The sequence below is a fragment of the Myodes glareolus genome, chromosome 24, assembly GCF_982192425.1.
Source record: "Myodes glareolus chromosome 24, mMyoGla1.1, whole genome shotgun sequence".
In the NCBI taxonomy this organism is placed as follows: Eukaryota; Metazoa; Chordata; class Mammalia; order Rodentia; family Cricetidae; genus Myodes; species Myodes glareolus.
In genome coordinates, this window is record NC_142049.1 from 17,217,674 (window position 1) to 17,239,780 (window position 22,107).

General features: G+C 39.4%; 1 protein-coding gene across 1 annotated transcript in view; it reads right to left on the reverse strand.

Annotated features, from left to right (window-relative positions):
• The window catches only part of Ticrr (TOPBP1 interacting checkpoint and replication regulator), a 37,910-nt gene that overhangs the window by 8,501 nt on the left and 7,302 nt on the right, over nucleotides 1–22,107 (reverse strand). Inside the window, exons 6-17 of the mRNA XM_048434885.3 lie at nucleotides 19,665–19,804; nucleotides 18,203–18,421; nucleotides 15,473–15,624; nucleotides 13,961–14,061; nucleotides 13,193–13,286; nucleotides 13,024–13,103; nucleotides 12,629–12,856; nucleotides 12,001–12,097; nucleotides 7,297–7,354; nucleotides 5,892–6,053; nucleotides 2,170–2,260; nucleotides 153–211 (exon numbers count right to left, since the gene is read on the reverse strand). Of these exons, the coding sequence (XP_048290842.3) occupies nucleotides 153–211; nucleotides 2,170–2,260; nucleotides 5,892–6,053; nucleotides 7,297–7,354; nucleotides 12,001–12,097; nucleotides 12,629–12,856; nucleotides 13,024–13,103; nucleotides 13,193–13,286; nucleotides 13,961–14,061; nucleotides 15,473–15,624; nucleotides 18,203–18,421; nucleotides 19,665–19,804 (1,481 nt within the window). The remainder of the gene's footprint in view (nucleotides 1–152; nucleotides 212–2,169; nucleotides 2,261–5,891; nucleotides 6,054–7,296; nucleotides 7,355–12,000; nucleotides 12,098–12,628; nucleotides 12,857–13,023; nucleotides 13,104–13,192; nucleotides 13,287–13,960; nucleotides 14,062–15,472; nucleotides 15,625–18,202; nucleotides 18,422–19,664; nucleotides 19,805–22,107) is intronic.

Sequence of the window (22,107 nt, forward strand, 5' to 3'; positions counted from 1 at the left end):
ACATTTTCTGTAAAGCAACATTCATATATGTGTATGCTAGATCCAGAGCCACCCCTGTTTCTGTAACTATTTGAGGATATGCTGAGTGAAAAACACAGAACAGCCTTTGTGGAAGCTAGGTAGAATGCAAAAAGAGTAAATAGCATGCTCACCATCCTCTTTCTCAGGAGATTCTTCAACTACGTGAATATCAGGACCAGGATCAGAAGACCTTGAAGAGCAACAACACCGAAGGTCAGCAGCACTCGGGATTTACTCAGGCTCACCAAGGAAGGTGCTTGCACCAAGCCCAACAGCTTGTGTTTCTACCCCCAGGAGCCACAGGATAGAAGGATAGAACCAACTCTAAAAAAACTGTCTTCAACCTCCACATGCTCTCTGTCATGCAAGTGTACACACACACACAGACACATACACACAGACACCACAAATACACACACAATTAAAGTAGAACGCAAAAACAAAAACACAGTAAAGACAGAACATATCTCAGCAAAGTTACAAACAAAAGTCTTGAGTTTGACAATATTAGCACTGGTGAGCTCTCTCATTCACAATTATCATCCCTGTGAGAACTGAGGAGTGAACTGTGAATCTTGCATAAGCTAATATACACCATCAAGCTATGCTCCATATATATAGAAATGATTAGAATTTTTTAAGATATAAGAAAAAATGTGTTCTGGAGTTACAGATTGCTGCAAATTACACTATGTGGGTGCTGGGGCTGGGAATTGAACTTAGGTCCTCTGTAAGAGACTATGTACTCTTTTTTGTTTTGCTTTGAGACAGGGTTTCCTCTGTTTAACAGTTATGGCTGTCCTGGAACTTGTTTTGTAGACCAGGCTGGCCTTGAACTCAGAAAGATCTGCCTGCCTCTGCCTCCCGAGTGCTGGGATTAAAGGCGTGCACCACCACTACTCGGGTGTGGAACATATTTTGACAATGTCAAAATTAGTTTTAAAATAGAAGATTTTTTTAAATTAATTCCATTAATGTATTTTAAAGAAAGTACAGCTAAACATTGTAAAGTCACAGTGGGGAGTAGGCGTGTTTATGAAGAACTTTAACAGTCGTCAGCTCACCAAGGACTTCTGACTCTCACTCTCACAAATTCCCCTGTCACCTTCACAAGTGTGTAAAATCTGTATACAATGTCCAGGCGGAGTTGTGATAATATGTAGTAGATGTATTTTTTCCCTGTTCTTAATGAACTGTGGGAGGAAAGAGTCCAACAGGGATCTGAAAGGAGGCGCAGTGAGCTCCCTGGGCTTTATTTGCTGCTTATATCTCAGACTGGGTGTTGTAGAAGCTGACAACAGATACTAAAAGGTCGAGACAAAATTTACTCCCAAGAGAGATGGCTCTCTTATGGAAAGGGGCGGCAATTATCCTAGTCCAACTAGTGACTACAAAAAACACAATCCCGGGATGTACCTCTCTCAGCAATGGTGCGGGAGAATTATCTGTATTCTGTCAATCATATTTTAATAAAACACTGATTGGCCAGGCAGGCAGTATAGGCGGGAAAGCCAGACAGGAAGTAGGGGTGGAGCAAAGAGACTGGGAGTATTCTGGAAGCAGAAGTTCCCTCCGCCACTATTCCTGCCCAGATTACTGAAGAAGCAACATGTAAGCTGCCCCCGCTGGAAAAGGTACTGAGCCATTATGGCTAACATAGATAATGACAATGGATTAATATAAGTTACAAGGACTAATAAGAAGCCTGACCTAATGGGCCAATCAGTTTATAACCTTATGGAGTCTTGTGTGTGATTTTCTTTGTTGCTTGCCGGCTGTTGGGGTACTGGGAGGGACAGAAACCCCAACAAGCCAGCCCTCATACTGCACAGCAAAGGCTAACTTGGCTTTCCAGCCTTGCCTGGCAGGAAAAAGGACCCACCTTTCCCCATGTTAGCAGGTGACTGCAGAAGATCCATTTAATAGAATACTACTTAATAATAAAAAAGGGACAAACTGATACAAGCAGTGTGCATAAATCTCAGAATAATTACTTACAACCAGTGAGAGAAGCCAGAGTGGAACAGTGCACATTACTCTACTGTCAGTAAAATATAAGCAACAACGTAAAGAATTAGCCAAGAAAGAGCCGCCTGTGGGACGGTACTGAAGGTGGCCTGATGGGGTCTGGACTGGGTTGTCACTCACCTGCCCTTGATTTGTCTGTGGAGCAGTCGCCTGGAGATTTGCTTATGGACTGGGGTCTCGGCCACACTATTAGTCAGCAGTTTGTGATAACCTAAGATGCAAAAACAGTGTAAACTATAAATCTCACTTAACCCTCACAGGCAGCAGCAAGGGAAAGGGAGCAGTCTGAACTTATGAGGGGCTTATTACAGGCTAGAGAAGATGTTAAACTGAGCTAGATCCTATACCTTCAGGGCTCATCAGAATAGTCTTCAGCACTGATTAAAAACGACACAAGCCGGCTTGATACAAGCCGGTCCCAGCACTCAGGAGGCAGAAGCAGGTGGATCTCTGTGAGTTTGAGGCCAGCCTGGTCTGCACAGCAAGCTGCACACTGGCCAAGGCCAGTGTGACCTTATTTCAAAAACAAACAAACAAACAAACAAAAAACGAAGCTGATGTAAGATATAATACAAATCGATGTGGGATGGCTATAGACATTGGGCCTCTCAAACAGCAGCGGCTTTTTCCACAGCATCTATCAATAGACTGATTGAGGGGGCTGGAGAGATGGCTCAGTGGTTAAGAGCATTGCCTGCTCTTCCAAAGGTCCTGAGTTCAATTCCCGGCAACCACATGGTGGTTCACAACCATCTGTAATGAGGTCCTGGTGCCCTCTTCTGGCCTGCAGACATACACACAGACAGAATATTGTATACATAATAAATAAATAAATATTTAAAAAAAAAAAAAAGACTGATTGATTTTTGATTGTTAATTTTTAAGTGCTTGTGTGTGTGTGTGTGTGTATGTGTGTGAGAGAGAGAGAGAGAGAGAGTGCAGTTGCTGGTGGTGGCCAGAGGCATCAGAACTTCCTGGAGCTGGGGTTAAAGGTAGTAGTAAGCCACCCAGCATGGATATGGGTCCTCTGGAAAAGCAGGAAGTGCTATAAACTATCAGTCACCTCTCTAGCCCTCTAGTAGTAGATTTAAAGGGAAAGGCATAGCTTTTTCCAATCCTTTTCATATCCAGATATTTATAAAAATCTTCAGCAAATCATTACTATACACAAAGATAAAAGACAGAACTGCAGTGTCACTCCTAACAAGAAATGTTTTTACATTATAATTTGTTGAACAGCGAGTTCATAACAAAAATCAAAAGGCATACAAAGGAACATTAAATTATGGCCTATTCACAGGAAAAAAGAAGTTGGCAAAAACAACCCCTAAAGTAGCCTACACCCTGGAGTCTCAATATGGCCAATGAGTTTATGAACCCACAGGTTACAAAAATTAAGGAAACTGGGAAATACATAACTAACATAAAAATGTCAGCAAGCAATATAAAGTATCAAAGGGAATTCTGTAGCTAAAAAGTATATCCAGAAGTAGGGGTATAGCTCAGTTGGAAGAATTTCTACCTTGTACATAGGAGGTCCTGAATTCAATCAATAGCACTAAACAAAACCAGGAGGCATATGCAGCAAATTCCAGTACTCAGGAGGTAGAAACAGGAGCAACAGAACTGATATAAAGGGAGAAACTAAAAAACAGGGAGGGTCTTTAATTAAGAATGAGGGAAGGAGAGAGATCAATACAGGAGAGGGAAGGAAGGGGGATAAATAATATTAAGGATGATTGAAAAGCCACAGAAATCATATTATTATATACTTACTTAAAATTCTATATAAAGTATTTGTGTATGTGCATATATATAATATGTGAAGCTGTGCCACTTAGATATTTTGGACACAAGACTTAAGGATTTGAACTGGATCTGACCCAGAAGCCTCCTTTCTGAGGACTAGCTTTTTATTGCACTGGAAGTTGCCATGAAAGCTGCCAAAGGAAGGAGGTAACCCACGATCCTAATCGGTTGTGAAGCCTATAAACTGTAACAGTGAGCAGCCTGGCAAAATATCCCTAAAGATGTAATAGCGGCACCTGTCTTGGCAGTAAGTAACCAACAGCTGTCTAGTTAGACTTAAGTCCTAGTCAACAATAGGGAACCCAGGTCTGGTAGAGAAACCTAACCATCTATGGCTAATGAGATCACGGGTCTTAGGGGACAGCCTACTACTTTACTAAACTAGTATAATCCCTACCTGCCTTCTAAATATCTATCCTTATACCCATAGGTAAGTATAGCATTCACCTCTTATCAAAGGGGCATCTCTTTGCAGCTAATGGAGACCAATACAAAAAGCCATAACTGGCCAAAATGCCGAGAGCAACTGATTGTGGGGTATTTTGCCCAAATTAGTATATCCACAACACAAACTGCAGACCTGAGGCTTGGGAAACATCACCAAAGAGGGGGCAAAAGATTTATAAGAGCCAGGAGACAGAAAATCTGACGCAAGGGGGCTGAAGAGATGGCTCAGAGGTTAAGAGCACTGGCTGCTCTTCCAGAGGTCCTGAGTTCAATTCCCAGCAACCACATGGTGGCTCACAGCCATCTGTAATGAGATCTGTCATCCTCTTCTGCTGTGCAGGCATACATGGAGGCAGAATGTTGTATACATAATAAATAAATAAATCTTTAAAAAAAAAAAAGAAAGAAAATCTGCCGCAAATGACAGAGAAGCTACATACATTGTACTTCAACAATTTGGATGCCTAAATAAAAACTGGACACTGACATCAGCAGACATGCTAACATAATCTCATAGATTCTTTGTCTAGGCCTAGACAAAGAACTACGGGCAACTAATGACTGAGAGAGAGGGAGAATTAAATACCCCCCAAAGAGGATAACCCCTACAAATCGAGTTGAGGGGTTATCTAATACCAAGTGTTCAGCCCTAAACTCATACATACACAAGCAACACTAAATGGACTCAGCAAGTTGTATTTATAGATTTATGTGCATACATAGGCATACACATATCTACTTACATGTGTGTGTTTAACAGTAATAATTAAAAAAATAAAAGAAGACCATGAATCTAAAAGGGAGTAAGGGATTGGAGGGGCAAAAAAATGATGTAATTATATTTTAATTGAAACATTTCCAAAAGGTAAAAATAATTTGGATAAAAAAAGAGAAGAAAGAAAGAAATCAAAGGTCTTAGTAATATAGCAAGCTTGAGACCAGCCTAGGTTAAATGAAACTGACTCAACAACAAAATACAGATGCAATAAGAAACTCTGTAAAGGAATTCAACCACACATCTTAGCAGGCAGAATAATCAGTGAATATGAAAAATAAGGCTTCCAAAATTAAACAGCCTGACCAAACAGCCTAACCAGAAAAAAGAAAAAGAAATATTAAGGACTGAGGCACCCGTGTACACTGTACCATCATGTATGTCACCATATGAATCATGAGAATTCTAGGTGGAAAAAAGTGGCAGAAAACGTTTCTGAAGGAATTGTTAAAAAACATCCTCAATCAGATGAAAGACACGAACCTAACTTTTCAAGTTTAATGTACTCCAAGAAGGATGAGCCCAAAGAGACAACTTATTGCCTACACCCTACAAATAGAAGCTCTGTCTTAAAACAAAACCAATGACAAAATTTTTTAAGAAAGAAAAAAACCAAGAAACTAAAGCCAGAGTAAGCGAGGCTAGAAAGTCAATGAAGAAAAAGTTCAAGTTTCTCCAAAAGATAACAAAACTAGCAAACCGTTAGCTAAACTAATCCAGAAAAGAGCAGAAAGACTCAGATTACTAATTTGGGAATAAAAGTAGAAACAATGTTACCAGCAAGTTTGTTACCAACTGTGTTTGTGGGTACCTTGAAAAGTGCTACTTTTGGTCTTCTTGAAGCCGTTCTGTTTGTGGTGCAGACACTCCAGGGTTGATACAGAATGGCTGCGAGGCAGTCCCCGCTTCAGCCCCCGCTTTGAAGGAGAAAGCATTTCCTCATTGAAGAGATTTCTTCGGACTTTGGTCACTTCTAAGAGCATTGAGGGGAGGGGGACAAAGAGATAAAAAGCAATATGTTGGTGTAAATTGACACGGGATCCAAACACAGAGCTGCTTAAGGAAGCCACTCTGTAACGCTAAGTATTGAAATGATTCCCCTGAATGGTACTCTTCTCAGGGATCTCAAAACTACTGACCTTACAGGTTTCAAAAGTTTTTATACGGAATTTTCAATGAGGTAGAGGTCCCATATCATTCTTTTGTTCACAGATATACAGTTATCTCAGCATCATTATTCAATGTAATTCATTCTTCAACAAACTGTCTAGAAATATCAACTGAAATAATACAAGCTAGTGTGTTTATTTTAAATGCTGAGTACAATTCAGCAGCGAAGCCATCATCTAATCTAATCTTCAACTTTTCTTTGTGGGAAGTATTTTTTAAACAATTAATTTAGTATCTTTACTTATAAATTTATTAAATGTTTCTATCTGTTAGCACTAGGGAGTCAAGGTAAGACAGCTCTCTGGCTCCAGAGGCCAGGCTGGTTCACATATTAAGTGCCAGGCAGCCAGAACTAACTAGTAAGAGTCTATTTTAAAACAAAACAAAACAAAACAAAAACACAAACAAAAATATATTAACTTCAGAGAAATAGTCTTTCAGCAGGTATAAACCCCTAATTGGTTATCTAATATTAGATGGTCAGTCCTGAAATCATAGACTTATAAGCAACACTAAACAGACCGAGAAGTTTGTATATTTATATGTTTAGGTTTGTACTCCACATACATATATGTAACAATAACAAAGAAAAAGAAACCATGATTTCCAAAGGGAGGGGAAGGCTCATGAGCAGGACTAGAGAGTGGAAAAGGAAGGGGAAAAGTGATATAATTATATTTTAATTGCAAAAAAGAAAGAAAAAAAATTAACTTAAGATCCAAGCAAGACCACGGAGTGCATTTTGACTAGCATGTTAAATTCCTTTTGTCTAAAACAGTCTCATTACCTCCATCACTCTTTTTCTTTCTTTTCTTTTCCTAATTTTGGATTCCACGATAATGACATTTTAAAATATTTTAACTCAGCAATTTACATGATGCAGTATTTTAATTTAAGGCTATATGAACTATCTCATTCCCCCCAAACAAGGATTTGGATGTACTTTTTAAACCAGTGTTGATATGGAGCTGTAACTTACATTAAATACATCCAATCAAAATAAATTTGCCAATCCAGTGAATAGGTGTTGAAAACACAAAACACACCTTGACCTGTGTCTTTCCTTGGGAGTGATGGCTGTGCAGAAACAAGGTGAGAATTCTCCTGGAAATGAGAAATGAGGATGATCAACACAGGCATTCGTTCAAGATAAAAGTTCAACCTGAAATTCTCTGACCTTTGCAATTCAGAGAGATCCATAGCAAAAATGCACTAAAGCATATGTTCCAAAGACACTTTCACAACAGAGCAGTAATCCAAAATAAGAAGCACCATGAACACACAAAACAAAAACAGCAACAGTGAAATCACACACCCAACTAATGAGGGTTTGAAACCACACACGGGAGACTTGTGTATACAATGAGGGTTCTGAAATTCAGAATAGTAAGTATGGCAGCTTAAGTCTATTGCTTCTTTGTAAACAAGAATTTCTATGTAGTTGGGTTGGCCATGCAACGATCCTCACACTTCAGCTCCTTACACCAAGTTTACAGGGATGTGCACGTGCCCAGCTAGGATGAAGTTATTTTTAAAGTTCATGTAGATGTGGGTCTGTTATGAGCAAACATAAACTGCCGAAGTCTGTTTTAGGTATACACAGAAAAGGGTCTAGGATCATACATACTGTAACTGGTGTTACAACTTTTGAAGATCTGATGGAGAAGAGATACTGTTCAACTTTTTAATGATGACTTAAAAAGGTGAAAGCCATAAAGATTGATTAGGACATGGGACTCTTAACATATCTCTATCAAACCTCTATTGGCTTGGTATTCTAGTAAAGAAGTCAAGACTCTAAATTCCAGGTGAATCTAATAAGGGAATTCTTTCTCAAAATTTTCCTATTATTTCTTTCTTTTTAAAGATTTATTTATTTTACTTTGTGTGTACGAGTGTTTTGTCTGCATTGTCTGTATGTGCATCATTAATGTGTCAGAAGAGGGTACTGAATCCTCTGGCACTGATCTATGCATGGCTGAGCCACCATGTGGGTGCTAGGAATTGAACCTGGGTCCTGCACAAGGCGGCCAGTGCTCCTAACCATGAAGCCATCTCTCCAGCCCCATCTACTTGCTGTTTCAACTGTGCCATTTCTCATAATAGTTGAAGAATGGAATACCACATATGACTTAACTTTTGTTTTTTTCTTGATGGCACTGGGGATTGAACTCAGAGCCCTGAAACAAGCAAGGACTCTTCTCCCGAGTTACACCCCTAGCCCTGTTTTTATACCTTATTTCGAGACAGGTTTGCCCAGGTTAGTTTTGTCAACTCATTCTGAAGCTCTAAATTTGCATTCCACCAGCCCCAGTCTTCAAAGAACTGGGATTACAGTCCTGCACTACCAAAGAAAAACTTAATAAATGTTCTCAGTAATATAATTAGGGTCTTTCTGGAAAAACCAAATATGATAGTTATTAGTTACAATGGTTGTTAGTACCTTCTATAATGACCTAAATGACAACTACGAAAACATGTTTAACATAAGAGTCTCTAATGAGCAAACCAACATATACAGACAAAATCTGGATCAGCTTTTGTTTAAGAAACAAAATGGGCTGGAGAGGTGGATGGCTCAATGGTCAAGAGCACTGACTGTTCTTCCAAACAACCTGGGTTGATTTGGAGTACCCAGCAACTTACAACTGCCTGTTACTCCAGTCCCTGCAGCCCTGATGTCCTCTTCTAGCCTCCCTGGGCACCAGGTACAAATGTGCAGACAGACATGCAGACAAAATAATCATACACATAAAATAAATAAATAATTTAGCTACTTTTAGAAAACAAAGCTTGTGTGTTTACAAATTGCCCACGGTCACCTTCTTAACAGAAATGTGACAAAATGACAGAGACTGGACAGCCTACTAAGGCTTAAATATTTACTATCATGATTTTTACTTTTTCTGTATTGACACATTATTAACATCCTCATTCTTCCATTCACAAAGGAAAACTGGGGCTGGAGTTTTGGCTCAGTGGTTAAGAGCATTAGCTGCTCTTTCAGGGAGGACTCAGGTTTGGTTCTCATTACCATGGTGCCACTTACAACTGTCTGTAACTCTAGTTCAGGGTATCTGATGTCCTTTTCTGGCTTCTATGGATACTAGGTATTCACGTGGTACATTTAAACACACACACACACACACACACACACACACAGTTAAAACATACACATAAATAAAATACACACAAAGTGAAAATCTTTTAAAAAGGGAAATGAGTAAAGAAAGAAAAACTAGGAGATTGTATCAAGGAGGTACTTTTCCCAATCATTCTAATAGAAAATATCTGAGCCTGTTCAACAGCTATCATTATCTATGGTACCAACTGGCATGAAATAATTCTATAATCAATATCAAATTTTGATCTCCATAAGTCTGCTCTGATATTTTTTATTGTTGTTTATTTTCAGAAGCAGGGTCACACTATGTAGCCTTGGCTGGCCTGAGACTCGTTAGGTAGGCCAGACCAGCCTCGAACTCAGTGATTCATCTGCCTCTGCCTCCTGAGCACTGGGTCTAAAGGTGTGAGCCACCATGTCCAGTCATGGCTGTCTTGGACAATATAAAATAAAAATTTCAAAAAATGCTAGAAAGAGTAAATCACTATAAAAACTAGTGATAACAGAGTTTGCTCAGCTTCTGTACATCCACTTTTGGATTTCTGTCCTTCAGTCATGACTGTAAGATCTGTGAGACTGGCAGCTTATCCACAGATAAGGTAAGTTAAGAAAAGTGAATACTTCTATGTCTAAAAGAAGCCCCACCTCCCATGCTAAGGGCAGTTTAGAAATGAACAACCACTGTTGTAGCAGATGCTTCAGAAGCAAGTTCTCAGACTTGCCCTCTTCTCAAATAGTTCGTGTTCCAAAGCATCACTGCACCTTTATCCTCCCTTCTTTGCTCAGTATGACGTTAATTCCACCTAGGAAGCAGATTCTAGGTATACTGCACTGTTTCCGGGCAAGCCCTTATTATGCTGCCACAGGAAAACCAGTTACCACCAGGCTTCACGACAGTGGTCATCTTTATCTACTCTCCCCACCCCCAACTACTAGTGAAATAAAATGTAACACATTGATTCTGGGAGATAATCAAACACCTATTACAAACATATTATTTTTCAATAACATTTTAACTATTGTTTTATAAGTTTTGTTATGTACATTAAAGACTTCGAATTTATTCTTGCTTAACTTTTTAAAAAGACTTATTTATTTATTCATTTGTTCATTCATTCATTCATTCTTAGGCTTTTTGAGACAGGGTTTCTCTGTATAACAACCCTGGCTGGCCTGGAATGAGCTCTGGCTGTCCTCAAACTCACAAAGATCCACCTGCTTCTACCTCCCATGTGCTGTGAGTAAAAGGGTGAGTCACATGCCTGGCTAAGACCTATTTTTATTATTTTCAGTTATGTGCATGTGTGTCTGTGCAGGTATCCTTGGAGGCTAAAGGCAGGATCCCCAGCACTGGAGTCACAGGTGCCTGGGCTGTGAAAACCAAAGGAGTCCTCTGGAAGAGAAGCAAGCACTCTTAGCTGAGCCATCTTCCCAGCCCCAACGCCTAGCTTTTCCTTGTTCTCTTCATTTCCTATCGCTATCATTGTCTCTGAGTTTGTTTGTTCACAGATGTGTGTATTTCCGTAGAGACAGGTTCACATGTGTGCATGTGGAAGCCAAACACCAACTTAGGGGTACCTTTCTTAGGTACAATCCACAATTTTGTTTTTGAGATAGGGTCTTTTACTGGCCTGAAACTGGCCAAGTAGCATAGGCTAGCTGTCTAGCAGACCCAGGGATTTGTGACTACTCAGATCTTCATGTTTGCTTAACCACTGAGCCACCTCTCTAGTCCTATTGGATGTATTTTTTCTTTTTTCTTTTTTTCCTTTTGGTTTCTCAAGACAGGGTTTCTCTGTAGCTTTGGAGCCTGTACTGGAACTCACTCTGTAGACCAGGCTGGCCTCTAACTCAGAGATCTGCCTACCTCTGCCTCCCGAGTGCTGAGATTAAAGGCGTGCGCCACCACCACCTGGCTGGATGTATTTTTTCAACATGGGTTCTAGAGATCAAATTCAGGTTCTCATGTTAAAGCAAGAAATTTATTGACTGAGCTTCTATCTCCCCCTACCGCCGTCCTTGTATGTGTGTGTACATTCACATAGCAGTTCTGAAGACTGAATTCAGGCTGCAAGTACTAACTCAACCATTACCCTAGCCCTTGTTTTGTTGCTTTTGTTGCTGGTTTTTAAATTTATATTTCTTTATTCCTTTGGTTATAGTTTCATACATGTTCACAGAAATATTCAACATCAGTTGAATATACCTATATCCAAAAGTCCAAAATCAGAACTGCACTAAAATTCAAAGGCTTTTCTTTCCAAAAGATTTGTTTATGTATATGGGTGTTTTGTCTGCATGTATGTCTGCACACCAGAAGAGGACAGCAGAGGCCATAGTAGCACAGTTACAATAAGCTCTGAGTCACAATGAGGGTGTTGGGAATTGAACCCAGGACCTCGGGAAGAGCAACAACTGCTCTTAACCATTAAGCCATCTAACTCCCAAAGATTTAAGAAAAAAAAATTTTTTTTGGATTATAAATACTCCAAAATCCAAACCTGAAGTGTCATTTCAGATAAGATACTGAAGCTGTCTTCCCACCCGGAGAAACACTGCCTTTCCTCTTCATCGCCAACCCTAGCCACAGAAGAGCCGCTAGCTCTTAATCAATGCCATCACTTACATTTCGCGTAGCTCTCTTGGACACTTTGGGAACTTCAATTTGTCGAAGAGTCTGTGAAATCTCTGCAATGCTTTTATGTCTTATTAGTGCATTTTTCCTTTTAAAAATAGAAAACACACCAAGTAAAAGAAAAATGTAGTGAGGCTTGCATGAAACCAGCATCTAAAATACATTGTTTAAGTAAGTTCTAGTTAGTTATCTTGAGGTTGGCCTGTATCTATAACAAGTTCAGAATTAAGAAAAATAACTACTACAGATTCAGCTAGCTAATAACAATGACAGGCAGCAAGGGAAAAGTTATATATAAATAAGCTGAAGCCTTAATCTTATTTCAGAAGAGGTTCCTAACTCTTAGACACCCTCGAAGACAGTAAAGGACTTTGCAATAAATAAATGAATGAATGAATGAATGAATGAATGAATAAATAAATAAATAAATACCACATATTCCCTGAATAAAAAACATAAAGTGTCAAATGCTACTTGGAGGAACTCCTGAGAATTTATGTCTGTGGTTCTGATACAAGGGCAACTACCAAGTCAGCACATTCAATGAACAAAAACAAGACTGTCTTCAAACTTGCCCCTTCTCTGAACTCAACTATAGTACAGGTAATTGCTTCAATACCTTCTCTTCTTGGCTGATCTGGTCCGCAGCTCCTCCAGCTGCTCAGACTCAGTGACGCCTGACACCGATCTGTGAGCACTTGATGGGGGAGGTGGTGACTTACTCTCTAGAGTCATAGAATCATCACTAAAAAATTCTGTAGGAAGGACTCCAGCCAGCTTCTGAGGAATCTTTAAGCCCAGGCTGTGGTAAAGTTGTCCAATTGTCCCTGGGATGGAGTCAATATACCTGTGAAGTATATTGGTTAGATACAGAACAGATTCCCATCTCATCCTCCCTATCCCTCCAACCAGTCTGAAAAAAAAAAAATGCCCCTGTAATCTTGTAATTCTAAGACAGCACCCTGAGAAGTCCTCAGTAACACAACTTTAAACTAAGCCAGTAATCAAACTTACAGTCTCAAAATCTCCTCCAGAAACTCTGACAGGTATGCTGAGTCCTTAGTGAGACAAACCATGCGCAGCAAATCTGTCACCTGGAAGAGGGTGCAGAAAATAACCATAGCCTCTGCTGGGAAGCAGAAAGCGGGGGCACATGCTCTCGGGGAAGCAGCCATGAACTCACCTCCTCCACTACTTGTTCCACCTCATCTGTACTTTCCAGTATTGAGGGGCACTGCTGACACATCTCCAGACGAAGAAACACCTGAAGCTGGCACCTGGAGGAAACAAAATACTTTGTCACATCTCCTTTGACTGTCGCTTACTGGAAACTCTTTCTCTGAGCAAAGATCTATTTACAGAAGAAACAATGACCAAGAACAGGGAAGGCAGCTCAGTGTCAAAGCAGACGCCTAGCATGTACCACCAAGCCCTGGACTCAATCTCCAGTACTGAAGGGGCGGGGGAGGGGGGCAGTAAGTGGGTGGGGAAACCTGGAGTGTGGCTCAGTTGGTGAAGTGCTTGCCTAGCATGCCTCAGGCCTTGTATCTGATTTTCAGCACTACATAAACTGGGCATGGTGATGTACACCTGCAACCTCAATACTTGTAACGAGAATGAGGAGTTCAGGCCAGACTCAGCTACACAGCAAGTCTGAGGCCAGGCCGGGCTCCATGACAGTCTTTTTTTCTTCTTCTTCTTTTTTTTTTTTTTAAAAGAAAGAAAAGAAAAAGGAAAGGAAATCGAAGTCCAATCTAAGAATCCAGTGCTTTCTCTAAACACTGGTGTACCTGTTAGGTAATAGGTGACCCAAACTGCCCCTCAGATCATAAAGATTACCAACAAAAGCATGCTTAAGCAGTTGACAACTTTAAACTGTCCCAAGCTAACCTGAGAACTCTTTTTTCTTTTTTTTGGAGTAGTAGTAAAATTGAACAAAGTTGTTTCTTACTCTCTGACTTTGTCTTCTTTATCCAGTTTCCCCCCGTGATTCTGTCGGAGAGTTTTGCTGGTTTTTAAGAGGCTGCTGTTCATATGATTCAGGCAAGCCACCTGCAAATACAAAATTTTCATATTAAATGTTACTCACTTCTAGTTTGCTTCACAGTTGACTAATGCCTTAGATACTTCCCTTTTATTTCGTCTCAATGAAAACCACTGGAATGAATGCTTTCCTTTGATGTCAAGAGAATGAGGGTTTAAAAAAACAAAACAAAACAAAAAAACAACCAAACAAAAAAAATCTATTGTAGCCAAGTAGACACAGCAAGCCTTTAGATTTCAACTATTAAAGGAAGGTTCCTTGAGCTACAGACATTCAGCAGCTAAAGTTGTGCAGATGACTCCTAGAACCTATGCTGACTGCTCACAACCATCTGTACCTTTAGCTCTAGAGGATCTGATATCCTCTTCTGGACTCTGAACACACTACTCTCACACATGCTTATACTACACACACACCCACACACACCCTTTTTTCTTTGAGAGGGTTTCTCCATGTAGTCCTGGTTGTCCTAAAATTTATCATGTAGACCAGGCTGGCCTAGAACTCACTGGACCCTTCTACCTCCCAAGTGCAGAAATTAAAGGAGTGTGTCATCACACCCAGCGATATCCAACTAATTAAAAAAGAATAAGGTATTCTAAAACAGTGGTTTACAGCACTGCTAAAGTTATGGACGGAGTTTTTAAAAACAAATAGATGCCCAAGTCCTAATACAAAGAGACCTGGAGTTAGACTGTCAGTCTAGAAGGACTAGACACCAGCATTAAAAACAAAGCAGCAGGCCTGGAAAGATAGTGCATCAATTAAGAGCAGTGGCTGTTCTTCCAGAAAATGCAGGTCTGATTCCCAGTGCCCACACAGCAGCTCACAAATGTCTGTAACTCCAGTTCCAGGGGACCCAATGCACATATATGTGTGCAGATATATGTGCAGACAAAACACCCATATACATCAAATATAAACAATAATCAATAATAATAAACCGAAACAACAACAAATTGATTCTGAAGAGCAGCTAGGGTTAAACCCATTAGTTTAATTCATGTAGTTAACACACACATAAATTATAGCACTTTCTTTAGGACAAAAGTTCATTCTCCATTTTATCAGGCTCACATTTCAAAATCTGGAATACAACCCTTTACTCATCATTTTAAAAAAATATTTATCTTTATTTTATTTACATGTATGGATGTTTTGGCTGAATATACATCTGTGCACCATATGCGTGCAGTACCCAAAGAGGCCAGAAGAGGGAATCAGATCAGAGTTACAAATGTGAGCCACCATACAGCTGGGAATTGAACCTGTTCCTCTGGAAGATCAGTCACTGCTTTTAACCACTGAGCCAGCTTTCCAGCCTACTAATAATTTTTCAGTCATGTAAGCATAATGGAAATTCAAGGTATTAGCACTAAACTATCAACTACATCGATGACAGCATCATCTAGTCCTTACTTCTACTTCCTTGACGTCCTTCGACTTTAGAAACACTTTAATGGTTGAGACCATATTTTGAGCACATGAATACAATGTGGTTTCTCCTGTAGCCACAGTCTTTTGGTAGTTTTCATGTATGTAAGACATTAGCTCCTCTTCAGTTTTAAAGTCTGTGAAAAAACAAAAAACCAAACGTTTGGTTATCATACTCTGATCAACTCTATCATTTTAAGGGTTTATCAATTGGGGAGAGAGACTTGTCTCCCAGGAAAAATCTAACTATGTCTGGTCTGGATTGCCATGGTAGACCCTAGGGATCATTAGCATACAATGTGTAGATGCTACTAATAATGTTAAACACCCACAGTGCCTAGCACAGATCAACAAGAAAGGATATCTCAAAGTATCACTAGTGCCAAGGCTGAGAAAGAACAGAGATTAGTGACTATGTCTATGGCTTTGTAAATGTATAGAATAAAAATTTAAGATCAAGAAAAAGAATTTTAAAAAATGTCTTTTTTCATTGACGACAAGACTTTCTACATAGGAAATCTGAAAAAAACTAACAAGACCACTCCTGGAATTAACGGGAGATTATAAAAAGGTTGTATAAAAAAAAGTTAACCTACAAAAGCCTGTCACTTCTTTAAAATATTAGCAATTTATGAATGGAATTTGAAACTAAAACCACATTAGCAGGGATTAGTAGAAAAGACTCAGTGTTAAGAGCACTAGATGCTCTTGCAGAGAACCTGGCTTTGGTGCCTGGCACTCGTCTGGTGGTTCACAACTCCCTGGAACTCCAGTTCTAGGTGATGTGAAGCCCTCCTTTGACCTCTGCAGATACCAGACACACATGTGGTACAAATACATAAATGCAGGTTAACCCATAAACATAAATAAATCTTTATAAACTCGCACACACATCATTAATCATTTTTAACATGTAAAAAATGGAGTACTCAGAAATTAAATCTAACAAAATATGTGAAGACCTATATGAGGAAAACTACAGAACTGTGAAGAAATCAAAGAACCAAATAAATGGAAGTATCCCTATGTTCATAAACAGGCAGATTTTGTATTGTCAAGATATAAATTCTTATCGTCTGATCTACAGGTTCAACTGACAGACTCAATGAATTAATCTGAGGATACTGGCAAACTGATTTTAAAATTTATACAGAGACTAAAAGCCAACTCAATGCTAAGAGATAAAAGCAGAGGACTAAAAACTACCCAACTTTAAGTTTACTACATGTGTGGTATCAGAAAAACAAAATACAAACAGATCAGTAGAACAGCATAGAACTCAGTATTAGTACAGTCAACTGACCTTTGGCAAAGAACCAAGGTGATAAACAGATACAGATAAATTGGTGTAGAACAGCTGAACATCCCAATGGGAAATACTAAGTTCAGACACAAACTTTTAACCTCCACAAAGATTAATTCAATATAAGTCAGTCACAATACGAAAATAAAAGGTCTAAGATTGCTAGGAGATAACAAATAAAATCTAGATATCTAGAAGAAAGGAAAACCAGAAGATCAAGGCAAGACTCAGAAACATAGTGGGCTTGAGGTTAGCCTAGGCTACGTGAGATGAAAAGCTAAATGAATGAAATGTTCTACCAACTTACTGATGAGAGTGTAAAAGGTAAGTCATAGATTTGAAGAAAATATTTGCAAAGGACATCTGATAAATGTTCATTATCCAAAATATGCAAAGACTTTTTAAAAAATAATAAAGGCTAGTAAGAGGGATCAATAGTTAAATAGTCTTATTGCCAAGACTATCGGCCTGAGTTTGACCTCTAGGATCAAACTTACATTGTGGATGGAAAGGACAAGCTCCCACTAGCTGTCCTCTGACTTCCATGTACACTGCAACATGCACACACCATGTATGTACACCATAACATACAATATAAATGAAAATGTTACAAAATGTTATTTAAAATTAAACAATATGGCCACCCAAGGGTCACAGCTCAGTTGTAAGGATGAGAACCTGATCTCCCAGCATCATTGTTTTAAAAGACAAATGTGGTGGACCATGCTTATAATCCCAGTGCTGGGGGGATGGAGACAGATAAATCCTTACAGCTTACTAGCCAGGCTAGCCCAGACTCTCAGCAAGCTTCAGGTCAATGAAAGACCCTACCTATCTCAAAAAAAAGATTGCTGGGTATAGTGGCAAATGCCTGTGGTTCTAGCACTGTGGAGGTGGATGCAGGAGGATCAGGAGTTTAAGGCCAGGTTCAGGTACATAGAGAGTCTGAAGATAGCTTTGGCTATATGAGACCCTAAGTCAATAAAATAAATTAATTAAATACAAATTTTAAAAGGGTGGCTGGCTCCTGAAGAAGGACAACCAAGGCTGTCCCCTGGCCTACACAGGGACAAATCCTAGTCTGGTCTTCATTTTCCCAAATTATCTCAATGTCCCACCCCTCACCTATTTCATTTTATTTATTTGTATATTTACTTACAAGAGGTTTCATATAGCTCAGCTGCCCTCAAACTCATTACACAGATGACGCCAAACTTTTGATCCTCCTGCCTCTACCTCCCAGTGCTGAGATTATATGTGTGCACCATCACGCTCAGTTTTATGTGGGGAATCAAAACAAAGGATTCCATGAATGCTAGGCAAGAACTCTATCAACTGGGCTAGACTCCCCAGCTTCCCTTACATAACAACACAGACACCAAACGCTCTAGAATGAGTGAATGAATGAATACCCTTAAGTTTAGAACTTCTTAATGTTCTTCCTCTATCTTCCAATTTATCTCCTGTTCTCCCGACAGCTGTCTTTTGGAGGCCTTTCTCCACAGCAATGTCTGGACTACCATCTGGATGTAACTTCTGAGCCTTCACATTTAGCCTTGCCACATTCAGCATCTTCAAGGAGCGGGACATGGTATTCATCTTCTGTCTCACTGGAGTTCGAGGGATACCGCCTGCCAAAGCATCAGCGTGGAAGAAAAGTAAACTTTCACCTCTATGGAATCAAGAGCTATATTATGCTCTCTGTGTGTGTGTGTATGCATGAATGTATGTATACACACACACACACACACACACACACACACACACACATATATGTGAAAGAACTCCCCTCAGAAATTATCTGAACTAGGTAGTTCTTTTATCTGCTTCTTCCTATAATATAAACAGGTTCTTTTTACTGAAGTTTAGGGACTAAATAACTCAGTCATTTTTTTAAGATTATTTTATTTTCATGCATAAGCATTTGCCTACATCTGTGTATATAATTCTTTTGCCTGTGTATGTGTGTGTGTGTATGTGTGTGTGTGTGTGTGTGTGTGTTTCTAGTACCCAGAGAGATCAGAAGAGACCACTGGATCCCTTGGAACTGGAATCACAGATGGTTGTGAGCTGCCATGGGGTACTGGAAACTAATCCTGGGTCCTCTACAAAAGAAAAAAGTTCTCTTAACTGCTCAGCCATCTCTCTTGAACCATCTCAATGATTTTACCCAAAGCAAATATCAAGCATGCTTCAGTTTGGTGTTGCTCAAGAGACAGTGGTGGTGAGACTTTTCTTTCTGGTAGTGCTAAGGATGGAGCCTATAGCTCAGGCATGCTAGGTAAGTAGATGCCTTTTCTCAAGCACAATTTAGCAATCTCCATCAAAAGCCAATTTTCTTATTCTGTAACACTGACAACTCACTCCTGGAAACGTACAGCTTATGCATGATATATATATGTACACACACACACATACACACTAGAGTATTATTTATAATGACAGAAATTGAAAACATCTATATAGTCAACAACATGAACGAAGCAGAATGATTAAAAAGGCAAAGTCATGTGGGGATGTGGCTCTAGGGGAAAGCACTGCCCAGCATGCCTAATGCCCTAGGTTCATGCCCCGAGCATGGGGTTTGGAGAGGAAAAGTAACTCATGAGCAAATATTTGTAAATAGGGAGTAAAAAAGCTGTATTGATATTTCTATTATAATAAAAATGAAGATGTTCAATTCATTAGCAAGAACATTAGTGATTTAATCTAAACTGAATTAATATTTTCAGATTTGAAATATAAAAATTTGCCTTTAGTTACTATTCAATCTTAATCAGCCTTTTGTTTCTTTTTTAGAAAGAATAACAGTTTTAAATATAGTCTCAAAAGGAAAAATGACTGCCTCAAGAAACAGGCTTTCTATAAGCATACGTTTCTTTCTGCCGCGGTCTTGATTAACTACAGTCGATTCTTCATGAGATTTTCTCTGGTAGAGTTCAGAGAGGCAGCGAGTTAGCTTACTTTCAGCTTTAGAGGATTCTTCATTATCAGATGAGGCGGCCTGTAATAACCTATAAGACAGGATACATTGTATAAAGACAAATTCTAACTTTCCAAACCATCAGAATCTGAACAGGTTCAGGGCTATCAACTTCATACACGCATGCTAGTCTTCAGCAGACTGACTGTCCCATGAGAGCTGGAAGGTAAAGAAGGTTTGTCCCACCTTTTTCCCTTTCTAAAATTTTGCTGTTGATTTGGAAATATGAACTTTTCAACCAGAAAAAGAGAAAACAGTAGAAAAAGGTAAGAATGAACCTAGCATCAAGATTAGAGTTTAGCTGGGTGGTAGTGGCGCAAGCCTTTAATCCCAGCACTCGGGAGGCAGAGGCAGGCAGATCTTTGTGAGTCAAGGCCAGCCTGGTCTACAAGACCTAGTTCCAGGACAGGCTCCAAAGCTACAGATAGATTAAATTCTTGTTAATAGTTGCACCTGTTCCAGACTGTTAAAAGAAATTGAGCATTGCAGACATAGTTAAAGTCACAACCCATCTTTTCTCACTACCCAGCATGATTTCTATTTTCTTCGTTGTAAATTTTATATAAATGAGGTCATATTCTTTGCAATTGCTCATATTCAACATATTTTTCATTTGCATATAAGTATCTCTAGTTTATTCATCTTTACAAGTTTTATCAAAAGTATATGAGGGTTAGAGAGATGGCTCGGTGATTAAGAATGTGCTGTTCTTTCACAGGACCCAGTTTCGATTCCCACATGATGGCTCAAACCATCTCTATCTCCAGCTTCAGGGGACAACTCTGGCCCCCTAGGTTACCTTCACTCATGTGACATATCTATATGCAGACATACACACCTAGATATAACTTATCCTGGGTTTTATCATTCTAGTAATTTTAAAGTGCTTTTCATATTTTTTAATTTACTGTTGTGTATTCTGAATGATTAAAATCTGATTTTATCTTTTGGCTATCTTCTCTGCTGGCTCACAATGCCACCCTTGTTTGTTATATGCCACATATAGCAGTCACTTTCCAGGTTCTCTACTTTTTTGGTTTATTTGTGCACTAATGCCACACTGCCTCATGTACTAAGGTTTTACAGAAAATCTGCATGTCATGGGAGGAGGAACTTTTATTTTGATCTTGGATTTTGTTTGTTTGTTTTATGGTTTGTTGTGACAGGGTTCCTTGTAGACTAGGCTGGCCTTGATCCGCTCAGAGATCCACTTGCCTCGGCCTCCTGAGTGTTGGATTAAAGGTGTGCACCGCTACCACCCAGCAATACTGGTTCTTTACCACTTCTTGTACTTGATTCTTATTAACTGGTTCTTAAATTTCTCTTTAGAAAAATAGTCAGTGAAGACTATGTTTCTTTCAGTATAAATTAAGACTATTGTCTTAGTGTTCTATTGCTGTGAAGAGACACTATGACTATAGCACCTCTTATAAAAGAAAACATTTAATTGGGGCTGGATTACAGTTTCAGAGGTTTAGTCCATTTTATCACGATGAGGAACAAGGGTCCATGTAGACAGACATGGTAGATAAGACTCTACATCAAGAGTCACAGGCAGCAGGAAGAGACACTGAGACTGACTTGGGCTTTTGAAACACCAAACCCCACCTCCAGTGACACACTTCCTCCAACAAGGCCATACCTCTTTATCCCTCTCAAGCAGTGCCACTTCATGTTACATAACAGTTTGACATTTTCTTTGCATTTATGCATTTATTTATTATTTTTTTCTCTCTCTCTCTCTCTCTCTCCCTCTCTCTCTCTGTGTATGTGTGTGTGTGTGTGTGTGTGTGTGCATGCATGCACACATGCCATGGTGCACAGGTAAAGGTCAGAGGATAACTTCTGCAAGGATAACTTCTTCCACCATTTGGTTTTCAGGATGAAACTCAAGTCATCAGGCTTGGCAGCTTTAGTTACCAAACCATCTCACCAACTCAAGTTTGCTTAATTTCTGCTTTCATTGATACTAAGTTCTAAACGTTTCCTGCTGCCATATATTTATACAGATAGATAGTGGTTTACATGAGAATGACCTCATAGACTCACTCACATTTAAATGCTTGGTCCTCAGTTGGTGGACTATTAAGGAGGAGGAGGTGTGTAACTGGGCTTTAAAAGCCGACAGCAGGCCTGTCTCCAACTTAAGGATCAGATGTAAGCCCTCAGCTACTGCTCCCACACCATGTCTGTCTGCCTGTTGTCATACTCCCCACCACAAGAGTCATAGACTAGCCCTCTGAAACTGAAAGTAAACACCTAATTAAATCCCTCTTTTATAAGTTGCTTTGATCAGTGTCTCTTCATAGCAATATAACAGTGACTAAGGGAGAT